This window comes from Topomyia yanbarensis, chromosome 2 (assembly GCF_030247195.1).
Source record: "Topomyia yanbarensis strain Yona2022 chromosome 2, ASM3024719v1, whole genome shotgun sequence".
NCBI classification, from domain to species: Eukaryota; Metazoa; Arthropoda; class Insecta; order Diptera; family Culicidae; genus Topomyia; species Topomyia yanbarensis.
In genome coordinates, this window is record NC_080671.1 from 172,685,104 (window position 1) to 172,698,118 (window position 13,015).

A 13,015-nucleotide genomic window follows, 5' to 3' on the forward strand; every position below is an offset into this window, starting at 1 on the left:
ACACCACCATAAGCAAACGTTTAATGCTGAGATGGTCTGTGCAGTACCGGCGAGGAGTTTTCAGTACTAACAACACGACATGGACGTAAATCAGAAACATCAGTGATCCCAAGTAGCTTCCCTGCGCTATGCCTGGCAATCTCCACTTGACTTGAGAGCTGCAAAACCTACCGTTGTTACCAAAAATTTCTCCGTTTAATCGATTGTTATATGAAAACTGGCGGATAGCTAGGTGTCAATAATATCAGTTTGAGCCCGAGTTTGAAAAAATTGACATCCCTGCGTGAATTTGAAAGAAAACAAAATTCAATTCATGCACGTCGCGATGAAAGAAATGTTTGGTTTGTTTCTCTCGTTTTCGTTCATGCTATTCTCGCTGTTAATGTTGTATTGGCTTTCACGATTACCTGGTTTGAGTTGCTTGTGGGGCCTACGGGTCACGATCGCGTATCCGTGTTCTTTGTTATTTACTTTAATATCGGTGATGCTCGCAGTTGTTTGGGAAGTAGTAGGCACATCACAATGATCGTTCACGCTGTGCGTACGTTCTTTTGTTCCAGTATTCGTTGGTGCCTGAGCTGCAACTCCGATGGTTTGTGATTTAGTTGATGTTGATGAAGGGCTGTGTGATGGGTATGCTTGCAGTTGATATTGCTTCGTTAGAGGCTTGTGTACATGGTTTCTCGTAGTGTGTCTTCTTGTATACAACGTAGGACACAGGAGTCTGTCCTTCATACGTGCACAGCGTGATTTGAGATTTGGTCACGCGTTTTGCTTTGAATTGAAAGTTCAGATATGAAGGAATAGGTCACTTTGATTCTCACGAAATAAAAACCGTTAAAAATACCTAAATTTTCTCCGGGTTTCAAACTTAAAGGATTCCACCGTTACGTATTCCGACATGATGGTTGTAATAAATTTATTAATAGTACCCAGGTGTTGATCGTGCAGACGCATATCAATCTTATCAATGTCGATATAAATGGGTATTTTGGTCCTAACATTATCATGCTCAACGGCGTATTGCATGTTGTCTTCCATTGCGTAGCTTTCCGTTATAGCCAAAATTTTAAATGTTATCAGTAATGAGTGTAGTGAGCTTGCAAGTATGTATAACGACGACTTCTGATAGTCTAAACTGCATTTGCAAATTTGCTGTTGAATTTTGCTGTTGAGTTTCAAACATCTTGAAATGAATGATCGATATCGTATCGATGAAATTAACGGTGCTTTATTGTTCACACTGGCTTTGGACGATATTTATTATTCGATTGCTTTGCTTGTTTATAGTACTGGCGCGGTACATATAGACAGCAGACTTTAGGTAGAAACGTTCGTTTGATTCACTGCACTGTTGACAAGCAGAGCGACTGATTAGGTGCTATTTTTCTTTTTATGGAATGGATTTCCAGTAAGACGAAAAAAAGCCACTAGTAAGAGAAATCGAGTAGAAGCAGTAGCACCAAAATGCCGATGTGTCTTTTCAGAGGTACCAAAGGGAATTGTTCGAGTCCCAGATTGAATGACGATTTAAGCCAAGGAGAAGCACTGGTAACCATTGTTTCATCGATATTGACGAGGTACTCTTGGGAGATTTAAAGAACCATCGAAAGGTACAATTGGGAGAAGATTCGACTATATTAAGTTTTGTTTGTCACATTCCGATTGAGGAGGAGTATACGTTGCAGTTATGGTTGCGGTCAGTCGTTACTGCGATCTAGAGCATAGTGAAAATCGAAGACTGAATAGATAGAAATATATTAGGCTTACAGGAGAAAAACCAGGACAAATCAAGCATTTTCCTCGACTTCCCAGGACACCAGGACAGACAATGCAAAACCAGGACACGTCCTGGGAAACCAGGACACGTCCTGGGAAACCAGGACGTATGGTCACCCTACATTAATGAGACAGCAAAATCAAACCACCTTCGAACAAACCAGTCTTAGCATACAATAATAAGGGTGAATATCTTTATCAACCGATTACCCACCAACGCTATTCTTAGTACCACGCTCCGGCCGGGTGACGAAGAAAAAAAATCGGCCACTTTTATGTAGTAAAAATAAGTGGCCCCTGCTAAGAGGTTCATTACCAGTCCTAATCGAAACAAACCGGTCAAATCCAGTTACGATACAGCGTGTTCGTGACAGCTGTGAATGTTGGAGGTTTCTGTTCCAATGCTGTGTGGATACGCTACATTAATTTGGTGAAAAAGTAAATGGAAAAATATTCACGTGTGAAAGTTGTTGGTGTGATTCCAAACCGAAAATGAGTTCAGCTGTTACTTTTAATGAGACCAAAAATCAATACCTTGAAACCACATCCCGTTGCGGATCTTGACCTTCTTTTTCAGTAGACCTCGCATCCGATTCTTTGTGTACAGGGCAATTGCAAGACTAGTGGTACGATCATACTGATCACTATAAAACCTTCCTGACTTCCGTTTTCCGTTGGTCTCTAGTACATCAAGATCGGTTTTTGTGAGCATTTAAAGATTGTTTTGTATTATTCATGGTATCGAAATATATTGTATTATTTCTGAAAACAATCCCTTTAAAGCAAGTAGTTATAATATAATTGTTTATGATAACTCATACATTTATTTGACCTTCGGTAAAGTTCTAACGATAATAAAATACACGTTTTATCCATTGTATGCGTTTCAAAAACTTAAAATTAACGAGTTATATTGAAGGAAAGTGAATTTGGAGCAGTACGCAAATATTGTGTTAGATTTTAATATGCTAAGTAGAGCTACCATGTCTTCCACAAAGTAATTGCATATATCATTCTCAACAACTATACGGCAGACAATAAACCTCTAAATAATTGAAGAGGTTATTCTGCGTGATTACTTCTAGAATATCAACAACAACAAAATGTTTCTTTCTTCCAAATATGCGCTGTATTATGTATAAAACTTTTTCGAAGATACAAAATATACTTTCTTAAATTTTAAAATGAATTTCTTCATGGCGAGACATTGTATACAAAATAAAATTACGTCATTTATATCAACACTCCAATGGACACCATAAATACACAAACCAATGAGTGCGCAATGGGCCAAGAGCACCGGTATTTTAGGACCCCGCAAAGAGGATGTATATAACGAAAGTATTCGAAAAAAGGTAGACCCAATTTTATTTGTAACTTTTTAAAGTGTTCCTAAAATGGCTAAATGCAATGTCTCTCATCGATTAATGGTTGGCATTCAACCAACTAAAGCGTCGCTCAATAATTCAGATTCAAGTTTCATTTTGTTTTGAGTAAAAACAATGATATGTGTAGGACTACACATATACAAAGTTTGGAAGGGACAGAACCACAGCGGTAAATATAACACTGGCCAACAAATCTGTGTCTGACAAGCGTTTTGCGGATGTGACAAAATGATTCAGGTCTTCATCACATTTGAGACCGTCCACGGATAAATCTACATAAACAAACCTCTCTGATTTCCAATTTTGTGAGGTCTTGTGAAGGTCTGACACTGTTATGGTCGGATTTAAAAATGAACTTGCGGATCAGAAAACTGCAGAAAGGTTCAACCCCATTCTATTGTCACTAATAATATTTTAATGAGCATTCTTTGCTTATGGAGAAATCTAGACGACTATATCGCGATCAAGGTGGCTGTCATCCGCCGATGACGAAAATTCGAAACGTTAAACTGAAAGGTATATTCAAATGATGTCTCTGTAAATGCACTTCCAATTTCAGTTAGCTCAGTTTGAAGCAAAACATATAATTTCTGGTACATCGGACATTCTTCAAATTTGGAGCAATGTGAAAAGAACCCAAAAAACGATAGGGTCAAAATGAACAACAAGTAATTGTTTCTATATTTTGTCCGCTTTATGATAATTTAAATGTGCGATACTTTACAGATAGTCCTCTAAAATTGCAACGTTTGTTCTTATATTAACGACATGCTGCGAGCCTCGATGTTAACTAGTTCAGATTCAACATGTAAAAACCATGCTATTAAAAATATGTAAGGGGCCATACACTAATTACGTAAGGGCATATGGGGGGAGGGGGCGTTTCAAAATATCTTACAAATTCTTATCTGAGGGGGAGGGAGGGGTCGTTCTTTCTTACGTAATATCATAAAAAGTATGAAAATAAAATCAATAAGAAAAATATTCCTTTACATAAGAATTATTTATTATTTGTGCCGTTCATTTTCTATATCATACAAAATTAGCACATATTGTACATCATAGCCAAGGAAGGGTGGACCTGGAATTGAAGTGTTATGCAACAGCAGGATATGATTGTTAAATTAATTATGTAATTTTGTTTATTGTTGCCATCGTGAGGAGTGTCTTAACCCTTTCATGTCCAACTTTTTGTCAAGTGCTAGGGTTTTTTTTCCTTGAATACGGTGGGGTCAAGAAACACGAAAAGCCTATTTTCATAAAGATAGGTGCTTCCATGGCAGTCTAAATTGCTAAGTTTTATCAGTTTTCAATAATATTGCACCATAACGAAGATATATGAAAAAATCATTTTCCGTCGTCAACGCAAACTGTCTCTGGCAGCACTGCTCCATCGGAATCCAATCAGACTAATTGCAATAACTTCAGTTCTAGAACTGATCCTTGTAACTGTTAATACTCAAATTAAAGGCAATAATCACATTAATGAGCCTTACTTGTTTTTGTGAGCAAATCTCGCCTGAATCGAAAGTTATAGCTTTTTAAAAACGGTATTGTCCACAAACAACATGGGCATGAATGGGTTAATTGTCGATGGTGTTAGAGCAGTTACATCAATTTCTTGACGCTTGGTGGCACATTGTTCTGTTCGGGAACTGGGGTCACAGTATGCCTTACAAGCTAAGAAGTGCTGACACTCTTCGTATTGATGGTCCAAAATCCTTCTATTCATACTTTTTGTTCAAACCGCAAGGTATGTTCTGTCATGCGATGGTGACAGATCTTGTGGGCCGAATATTTCCAGAGTGTGAACTGTATTTTACTTCAAGAAAATTCGAAGATGTCGGAGCTATGCGTACGATAATAGTCACAGTTGGAGCTCAGAACAAATTCTTGCCAGAACAGGTTATAAATTCTTATGAGCTCTGCATCACAAGAAAATAGATTCAAAGGAAGTGGAATATAGCGAAACAGATTATATGGACCAGATTGGCTTTAATAAATATCACCCAATAGTTGTTCTACTAGGATGCAAATAAAATTACTACAGATGAATGCAGTGAAATTTTGTCATGAATTTTCTTGAAATAATTCTATAAGTATCGTTTTCGCTATCTTATTTAATGAATTAACAATATGATTTTTTAATTACGAAAATCATGATAAGATCTTATTGAGGGGGAGGGAGAGTTCGTCAAAATCTTACGAATTCTTATCTGGAGGGAGGTTGGAATGTTCTAAAAATGCCTTACGTAATTAGTGTACGGTCCCTAAGATATAAGGAACTCCGAGCTTAGTTTAGAAAACCACGCTTAACACAGATGTAATACATTTTTGTGGTCTTGATAACTTTCAAAAATATTATTATGTTACTATGTTTTAATTGCCGCAAGGTTCTACTGTATCGATTTTGTTGGCTATTTTCGGCAAATTTGAGACTAAGAGAAACGAAAGCAATGAAATTGAAAGACGGATAGGTATTCTAGAGCGAATCAGTTATAAACTTAGAACGGAAAACTAGAACTAGGCAGGCTCATATGGGCATGATCGAAAGGAAATGTGAAGAATTTTTTGCCTTCTGCAGAGTAGAAGTTGGGCGTTTCACCAAAGTCTACCGCATGGTCTATGGTAGAACATAACTCATCATCATGTTTTACCGCCGACGCCGGCAAAAAATTCTTCACAAATCCTCGCCTAGAACGACCATGCGATCATTCTTCTCCCTTTCTGCTAGCATCAAGCCGTGACGTATGCATTCAATCGAAAGGGAGAAGAATGATCGCATGGTCGTTCTAGGCGAGGATTTGTGAAGAATTTTTTGCCGGCGTCGGCGGTAAAACATGATGATGAGTTATGTTCTACCATACACCATGCGGTAGACTTGGGTGAAACGCCCAACTCCTACTCTGCAGAAGGCAAAAAATTCTTCACATTTCCTTTCGATAATGCCCATATGAGCCTGCCTAGTTCTAGTTTTCCGTTCTAAGTTTATAACTGCTTCGCTCTAGAATACCTATCCGTCTTTCAATTTCATTGCTTTCGTTTCTCTTAGTCTCAAATTTGCCGAAAATAGCCAACAAAATTGATACAGTAAAAATATTATTAAGAGAAACGCCACGCAATATCTTTCATTTCTATCCTTCATATCTCCTGTTATTTTGCCGTAACAATATTCGAATTTCGGAATGAAACACGAATCTCCCTTGTTTTTCATCATTTTAATCGCTAAGAACTTTACCTAGGTGTACTCAAGATTTTATGGGAATGCTGCGGATGACTTTCACTTGCCATTAAATTATTTGATCAACTCAGATTATGTTGCGTATATAGTGCTACCTGGTGGCGGAATCTAGAAACATGTTTTACTCCATATAATTATATAATTTTTCTCATACAATCTTAATTGATGGCCTGGATCAAATATGGAACTTTTAGATTGGCATGAAGAACCATCGTATTATACATCTGTTTACATCTGTTCAATGCTAGGGTCCCTTAGTTCAATTGCGCCAAGGGTGATCTTAAGACCGGCCTGAAACCAATTTCAATGGTTAAAAAATGCCATTTTCCTTCAACTCTCCGAAAAGTAATATGTACTCTCGACAAACTTAAACTCTTTTTCGTTAAACAGTGTTACAAGCCGAGCATTTACCTTCCGAAATGCTAGACTATGCTCCATAATTGCTATAGGATTATTTGTATGAGTAAGGCTATTGATCTATTCCCATGATTGTCCAATACACAAAGAATCGGTCGCTAAGTCAGCCAAGTTCCGCGCCAGTATGTGGTACCAAGACCTAGCTTTGATTACTTCATGAGTGAACGAAACATCAACTAATTTATGAGGATTTAGTATACATTTGGGATTCATTTATTAACCTCTCCCTTTCTGCGACAATTTTACCCGAATCTATTCTGGAAACCACGTGAACATATCGTGATGGAGAAACGCAGGTGACGATTCCAGTGACCTAATTAACGCAGTAACGCCACAAACATGCAAAATGTACACCACACCTACAACTTATTATTCATATATTCCAACTTAATGGGTCAGCATAAAAATTGAATGGTTTCTTTTTTGATATCGGACCAAGGAATACTTTGACGAATATCACTGCTTATTTGCTAGAGAAATACTAATATTAATCCCAAAAAAACTCGTCATCGGTAATTCGACCAAATCATATGTGGAGATAACGGCTGATTAGACCGAGCTCTACCTGTATTTAGAATGAGAGGATTGGTTTCAGGATATGATAATAGTCGAGTTGTTATATATGAAATATGATATTTTTGAAGTTTCTGGTATTGTTAACCTTTTTAGCAAAGACTGTTCAAATGTTGTATTATTGTATGTAAACTCTTTGAATGGATTAACACTCCGTATCGCCAAAAACTTTTTAAAGACGATATTTTTTCAACATGAAAACCTTACCTGCACCACCTCTTACTAAAGTTTCCGAAATTTGAATCGTCCCTTTCTGAAACAAAAAAATTCTCTCGGCTTTCGTTCGCTCAATCTCAAAATAGTAGATTATCGACCCATTTCAAATTTTTTCGAATCAAACTCTAATTGGTTTTATTCATGACCAATGGTAGTTTTATCCATGACTATATATATTTGGTTTCCTTGTGCAACTGTAGTCTTACAATTTGGGTTGGTGCCACTGAAGTTTTGATACGGTGATTTTCACAAACCTGAAGTTAGGCGTCAAGAGAAATATAATTATTGTAACTTGCTCCGAAAGGGTTCAATTTATTCCACAATCAAATAACACAATATCAAACCAATAGGTATCTAACACATTAAAACGCTTAATAGTCTTCATCCAAAGAACTCAGCTTTAGTGCCATCCTATATACAAATAAAGCCAAGACTCAATATAGTTTTGCCCAGCTAGTAGCGGCCAATCGTCGGTTCGAGCAGCGGACATATGAAAACTGTTATGACTTTTTTTTAATCTAAAAATTTATTTGAAACGGCTCACTGCGTTAGCACAACTGAGCCGTGGGTTTTTTTTTATTTTTTACAATAAGTAAAAATAAAAATAATAAAATACTAAGAATGTCGGTCTTCCAGATCTTGTTGACGAAGTTTGCTGCTGCGTGTTGAGATCCTTTTCCTTGGCGGTGAAGCCGCTTGGGGGTCTTTCAGTGTGCTTTCTCTCGCGTTATCGTTCGTTGTAAATCCATCTTCATCGGTATTTGCTTCTTTATTGGCGATGCTAGTTATTGGTTTGGGAGCGGTTGTCGTGGTCGTTCTACTTGCATTATTGGTTAAATGGATCGTTGTTTTTAGTTTATCTGAAGGTGTTGGTGGCTGCTTGTTAGAGTTGGCTGTAGTAGATGAGTTTTGACTAGTTGCTTCGGCGCATGTTTTTCCGTAGTGGGCTGTATGGTTACAGAATTGGCATGTTTGGGTCTGCCCAACATGTGTGATTAGCGTTGTTTGCTTATAGGTCACGCCATCCTTCGATGATATACTTTCGATAGTCATGTAAGAAGGTATTGGTTTAGTCACTCGAATTCTCACAAAACGAACGCCGTTGGATATGCCGGTGAAAAAATTTCTCCAGATGTCATTCGTAATAGATTCTACTACTCCATATTGCGACATGATTTATTTGATGTTGTCTTTCTTAGTGTGCGAGGCCAAATCATGGATATATACGTCCACCATGTCGTTTTCCATATGCACCGAGATCTTGATTCTGGTGTTATTAAACTCGACCTCGTGTTGCATGTTGTTCTTTTCAATAAAGTTTTCTGCCTGTGCTAAACTTCTAAACGTGATCAAAACACAGTTTTTAACGTGATGTAGCTGAATGTACGTAACTTCAGCGAGATTAAGCTCCATTTTAACACGAGTTTTATTAAAGTTGATCGAAATCGTGTTATCCCGTAGCACGGGTACTTTTATATTGTGAAGAAATAAAGAAATTCAGTGCTAAAAATATAAAATTACCCGTCGTCTTACCCGACCCGAAGAAATTAATTCAAGTTTAAGATTAAAAGTCAGCTTAAAAAAACTAGTTAGTATCGGATATGTTATTACTTGGGTGCGTTTTGACTTCGTCCCTTCAGAAACCGACAAACGTGATGTCTCGTCCGAGCAGAAGTTCTGTTTATGACGATAAGACACAGTGAAGCCGAAACTTGTCTTGGCTAGCAGGCCTATGCGAAAGCACTATGCTATATTTCACCCTAAGGAGAAAAAATGGGTAAACACCGAAAATTTTTGGTAAAACCAGTCTTTGCACTTGAAGGGCACAAATCCTTTCTTATTACTTGGGTGCGTTTCGACTTCGTCTCTTCAGAAACCGACACTAAATTTGTGTCGGAATAGATTAGCGCCGGCTTGACGCAAATCCATAAAAATTAAAACACAATTTGTGTTTCCATCGACGGGAACATAAACATGTCAACACGAACGTTTAAAACTTCTTCTTAAACAAGAACAGAAAACGCTTCGAACGCTTAAGTTGCTACTTGTGTGAAATTTTTTGACATTCTGCCACTGAGAACTGACATACTAGTAAAGTTGTGAACTTGTGTACGTTTTTTTCATCAAATGACTGTGTCTTGGGATTGGCTCAAGCTATTTTCTGTTTTAATTGTTTTTCTATGTAAAAAGATCAGTGAAACACAGTGTTATAAACATTTTCAAAATAAAAATACACGAATTGTGAGAAAAATGCAGTTTAAGTTTTAAACTGCAAATACAGCATATTTGGCAACACTGTAATCAAAAATTAATATTTTACTAGATTCTAATTTTCTTCAAAATTAATCTCATCGATTGTTTATGGACCCAATTAGGTCAAAGATATAAATAAAAGTTAATAATTGATGATTTATTTGTATACAAAATTGTCCATGCACGACTATTACGCGCCATACATATTTTATGTGTATTGATCACTGATGACGCATGTGAATACGACTTTTGTTTACATAAGATAGCAAAACAACGATTAACTACTTTAAAAAATGATCTTCAAAATGTTAAAAAGCTATATGTACTAGAGCGCCGATAGAACATTCCAAGCTCACTTTCATATAGAGGAGGAATATCGAAGCTTTCGATTAGAGAGTGTTTAAGCGATACTGACGTTTTATGATAATGGGGAGGACCGGGGCTAGTTGGCGGATTTTTCAGCTTTCATTTTTTACCGCGTTGATTTTGATAGACCTTGCAAAATATAACACGTTGCATGAAATGGCAAACTGTTGGCAACATCTCTGAATTTTATGAAAATGTTTGATACGTTGTCTTCATTTTTAGAGACAAAAATATATGACGCGGAAAAGCACCCAACTTACCTCAGCCTCGGGGTAAGTTGGCGGAATGCCAGAAAATAAGGAATCAAATGGAAATTCAATTGCATCAGTGGTCCTTATAAAATGTGTCGATTGTCTTCATTCTTTGTATATTATTCGACACTTGCCATTATATTTCAGTCTCAATACCCCGTCATTTTGACTTCAACGCGTACTCCATATTCAAAAGCAAACTTTCGAAATTCTTCAGGCGATTGGCCGAAATAATAGTCCCCTGCATTGACGAGAGACACAAGAAAAAGTTTCTCTTACTTTGGAGTGAATTCCAGAAATGAAAATATTTGATGACTATTTTTGCACTATTAATAGTACCACCAACTTGCCCCGCATGCGTTACCGCCAACTTACCCCAATCGCATATTTTATAAAAAAAAATAAAAAATTACTTTTGTGAATGGATAGATGTAATATCTATACGGATACTGAAAGCTCTTTTCACGCACAATCGAAAAATACAATCATTCGGGGAATACATTGAATAACACAAAATGTTTCAAATTAATAAAACATGCTCAAAAACACAATATCGCCTACAGCTTCTACAAAACGAAATGTTTTGCAACAAAAACACATTGGATAATGCGTTTCACATGAATTGAGGTTCACAACGAGAGAGCGCTTTATATCTAATAGAAACGGGGAAAAGGGGATTCCGTCACCTTACCCCAACCACCAACTAGCCCCGGGTTCCCCTATTGTTGTATCAAATCAAATAATATTATTCTATCAGTACTGGCTTTGATTCCTGAATATAGGTGAAAAGTATTAAAACAAGACATATTACACTTTTTTCAATTTATTTGAAATAAAACGAACCATTTGATCTCATGGATTACATGGTTTGTTTCATAAATATTTTATATTTATGAATTATGGGTTAAAAAAGTTTTTGATTTGTATTTAACTGAGTTTCAATATGTCATAAAAAACTAAACTATTAACACGTAGTAGACCTCGGAAATTGAAAATATATTATTCCAACAAAACGGCCTTTTAAATACGATGCATAATGTGAAAGAAAAAAGAACTCTTGCACATACCCTTTATATATAATTGGTTTCGAATCAACAGCATGCGTCGAGAAAAGCGCCTATCATAGTGAATTATTTCATAATAGTCATGACACCAACTTTGCTGTAATATGTGCATACAGTGTTGGACAAAAATATGAGACTTCTGCGGTACTAACATTTCTTTTTGGACCACATTATGATACAGATGATGCCATCAAAACTCCAAATCTACTGAACCAATCGTTTTGGAATTGTGCTCAGGACTTCTTCACACACGCTAATTTTTTAGTGCAATGTATTAATAATAATAATTTTGAAAAAGCTTGCTTAGATACCTAAGTATGAAATAGGAATGTGTAATATTTGGAAACGTCTAGTAGGCTTTGAGTTATGATATACACAGCAACAATAAATCGCAAAGAAAATTTGGAAAAATATTGTTAAATATTGTTAAAATGTTGCTTTACATTTATTATATGAAAATTGTCTGAAAGTTCATTTTTCATAATATTGCAGTGGTATGACTTCTGTATGTTTGTTTGTTTATTGAGGTTTTAACCTCCTGGTGATTCGCCTGGTGATATGACTTATTATTTGTCGCTATTTCTTTTTATAATTTTAATGTAAAGTTGGTCAATAAATATATAATTTTCATAAAATATCGATATCTTTAACGAAAGGCAAATTAGAAAATGACGAATTTTGTTTCTTACATCAGGCGGTCGCATTGTTTTAGTCGCCACTGTAGTTACTGTGCTTAGATTTTCACGCCAATCAATTTTCGCGCCACTTTAAGCATGGCAGCAATAATATTCAAGCTGCCATAAAATGCAAATTGCTTACTAAAAGCTACGACTAACTGAAAGGCGTTTAGCCGATCCGCCATTCCAATCAAGTAAATGCAGTTTTTTTGTAATATACATACATCACTAACCGTTGGTTCCCGCCCTCAACCTTTACCATTGCAGGTCGCCTGTTGCTGTTTTACATAATCTTTTACGCGGTACTGGCGGCGCTGATAGCTGTCTGTATGCAAGGGCTGCTGATGACTTTGAACAAAGAATACCCCAAATGGCAGCTGGATGAATCACTGATAGGAACCAATCCTGGCATTAGTTATAGACCCATTCCTAGAGATGAAAACGCCGAACAAACAATAAAATATTCAGCCGCCAATCGAACGGACGTAAAAATTTGGGTTGATCTGCTAAATGACTTCCTGTTGCGTAAGTTCACCCAGTTATGTCAATTATGTATAACTACACAATAGTTCTTTAATATTTTATTGTAATTACAGCTTACAGGGATCAAGATGCTCTTCCAGGCGGTGGTAAAAATCAGGTCATATGTGATTTCAACACTCCACCAACTGGTGGAAACGTGTGTGCGTTTGACGTAACCAAACTCGGACCTTGTACAGCCGAAGAGGGATACAGTTATAACAAATCCGCCCCGTGCATATTCGTTAAATTGAATAAAGTAAGCCTGTTA

At 36.7% G+C, this 13,015-nt stretch overlaps 1 protein-coding gene across 2 annotated transcripts in view; it reads left to right on the top strand.

The window, feature by feature from the left end:
- The window catches only part of LOC131682131 (sodium/potassium-transporting ATPase subunit beta-2-like), a 57,615-nt gene that overhangs the window by 43,693 nt on the left and 907 nt on the right, over positions 1-13,015 (top strand). For both annotated transcript variants that reach the window (XM_058963368.1, XM_058963369.1), the window contains 2 exons: positions 12,493-12,750; positions 12,822-13,003. In XM_058963368.1, the coding sequence (XP_058819351.1) occupies positions 12,493-12,750; positions 12,822-13,003 (440 nt within the window). The remainder of the gene's footprint in view (positions 1-12,492; positions 12,751-12,821; positions 13,004-13,015) is intronic.